At 53.8% G+C, this 2,485-nt stretch overlaps 1 protein-coding gene across 3 annotated transcripts in view; it reads left to right on the top strand.

Annotated features, from left to right (window-relative positions):
* Nucleotides 1–1,390: 1,390 nt before the first annotated feature.
* PI4KB (phosphatidylinositol 4-kinase beta) overlaps nt 1,391–2,485 on the top strand; it is a 10,131-nt gene continuing 9,036 nt past the window's right edge. The window contains exon 1 of one of the 3 annotated variants that reach the window (XM_073637333.1): nt 1,391–1,544. In XM_073637333.1, coding sequence (XP_073493434.1) covers nt 1,508–1,544 — 37 coding nt within the window. In that variant the 5' untranslated portion in view covers nt 1,391–1,507. Of the gene's footprint in view, nt 1,647–2,485 lie in introns of all 3 variants that reach the window. The other 2 variants (XM_073637334.1, XM_073637335.1) reach the window with 2 other exon arrangements.

The raw sequence follows: 2,485 nt of genomic DNA, 5'->3' as shown, positions 1-2,485 counted from the left end.
GGACAGGGTAATGGTAAAGAGCAGGAGACACTGCTGCACTATAAGTCTATACAGGAGCTGACACTGAGGACAGGGTAATGGTAAAGAGCAGGAGACACTGCTGCACTATAAGTCTATACAGGAGCTGACACTGAGGACAGGGTAATGGTAAAGAGCAGGAGACACTGCTGTACTATAAGTCTATACAGGAGCTGACACTGAGGACAGGGTAATGGTAAAGAGCAGGAGACATAAAATACAATGCAATGAGGTGTCCTGATGTCAATACGGTTAAAAGCAGCTACAAAAGTTATAAAACTGGCACAAAAATGGGCGTCAAAGTGGGCACTGAAGGGCGTTATGTAAAGGGTTACATGACGTTGGGCCACTGATCTCACACTGCAGACACACATATAGTGATGCCCCACATCAAATTCAGGTCCCTCTATCCTGACCCAAAGGAGTTCTGGGCATCAGAACGGGCAAATAGCCAATTTTCACAGATCTGAATATTTGCCCGCTCGTTCTGATGCCCAGAACCCATTTGGGTGAGGCTGGGGTCACCTGAATTTGATGCGGGCCATCGCTATGTATGTAATGGTGGGTGAGATCAGTGGCCCAACGTCATTTAACCCTTTCAATGACACCATTCAGTGCCCACTTTGATGCCCATGTTTGTGCCAGTTTATAACTGTTCTAGCTCCTTAGGGCTCCTCGCTGCAGTCTGTTTTATTATTGTACGTTTTTATTTTGGTCATTAACCCCTTTCTGACGTGGAGTGTAATTGTATGCCCCATGTCAGATCCCCCTGTTTGGTGCAGGTTCTGATGCTGAGCCTGCACCTTTCCGGGCACATGTCAGCTGATCTATATAGCTGACATGTGCCCGCAACAGCTGCGGGTAGAATCACGATCCACCCGCGGCTATTAACCAGATAAATGCCGCTGTCAATCTCTGACAGCGGCATTTAACTCGCGCTTCTAGGAAGCACATCATTGGTCCCGTCCATCGGTGACCTCGTCACATGATCACGGGTCGCCGATGGGTTGGCATGACAAGCCGGGGGACCCCTGTGGTTGTCACTGCCAGATTGCTATGAGCGCCGCCCAGTGGTCAGTGCTCATAGCACGTGATCAAACATAGCAGGTGATCTGATCATCGCTTGTGTGCAGCAGAGGCGATCAGACAAGTGCAGCTTCTAGGCTGCCATGGAGACCATAGAAGAAAGCAAAAAGTACAAAAAAAGAAGCTTTTAAAGAAATAAAAAAATAAAATAAAATAAATTGCCGAATAAGAAACCAAGTTCAGCAGCGGTGCATGCTGGGAGTTGTATCTCCAGTCCTCGGTCCTCCAGGTGTGCGGCACGTCTGCCCGGTCGCCTGCTCTCTATGATGTTTCCGATGACGTCACGTTCTCTGCTCGGCGCTGATATCGCAGGGAGCTGGCGGCGCTCTGTACAATCATCACATCTCGCTGGTGTTCGGGGGAGACGCTCTGTCTTGCGCCTCACTGCTGCCGGGCACACTCTATGGTGTGCTGTCTGGCCCTTGTTGTCGATCTCTATGGTATGAGGAGAAGGATTGCCGGGGATGGCGGAGGAAGCCGCGGGGCCGGGAGCGCTGAGCACTGACACCGTCATGGGAGGCACCGAGTGACCGGAGAACAAGGTGCAGGGACCGGGGGCTGAGTGCAGTCTGCGGGGGGCGTCACTATATGCAGTGTATGAGAGGGGGCGTCACTATATCCAGTGTACGAGGAGGAGGGGGGCGTCACTATATCCAGTGTACGAGGAGGGGGGCGTCACTATATCCAGTGTACGAGGAGGGGGGGCGTCACTATATCCAGTGTACGAGGAGGGGGGCGTCACTATATCCAGTGTACGAGGAGGGGGGGCGTCACTATATCCAGTGTACGAGGAGGGGGGGCGTCACTATATCCAGTGTACGAGGAGGGGGGGCGTCACTATATCCAGTGTACGAGGAGGGGGGGGCGTCACTATATCCAGTGTACGAGGAGGGGGGGGCGTCACTATATCCAGTGTACGAGGAGGGGGGGGCGTCACTATATCCAGTGTACGAGGAGGGGGGGGCGTCACTATATCCAGTGTACGAGGAGGGGGGGGCGTCACTATATCCAGTGTACGAGGAGGGGGGGCGTCACTATATCCAGTGTACGAGGAGGGGGGGCGTCACTATATCCAGTGTACGAGGAGGGGGGGGGCGTCACTATATCCAGTGTACGAGGAGGGGGGGGGCGTCACTATATCCAGTGTACGAGGAGGGGGGGGCGCCACTATATCCAGTGTACGAGGAGGGGGGGCGTCACTATATCCAGTGTACGAGGAGGGGGGGCGTCACTATATCCAGTGTACGAGGAGGGGGGGGCGTCACTATATCCAGTGTACGAGGAGGGGGGCGTCACTATATCCAGTGTACGAGGAGGGGGGCGTCACTATATCCAGTGTACGAGGAGGGGGGGCCGTCACTATATCCAGTGTACGAGGAGG

Source organism: Phyllobates terribilis, unplaced genomic scaffold, assembly GCF_046119375.1.
Source record: "Phyllobates terribilis strain yellow unplaced genomic scaffold, ASM4611937v1 Scaffold_6__1_contigs__length_29720123, whole genome shotgun sequence".
In the NCBI taxonomy this organism is placed as follows: Eukaryota; Metazoa; Chordata; class Amphibia; order Anura; family Dendrobatidae; genus Phyllobates; species Phyllobates terribilis.
Note: the sequence above shows the minus strand (reverse complement) of the source record. Positions and strands in the feature narration are given on the sequence as shown.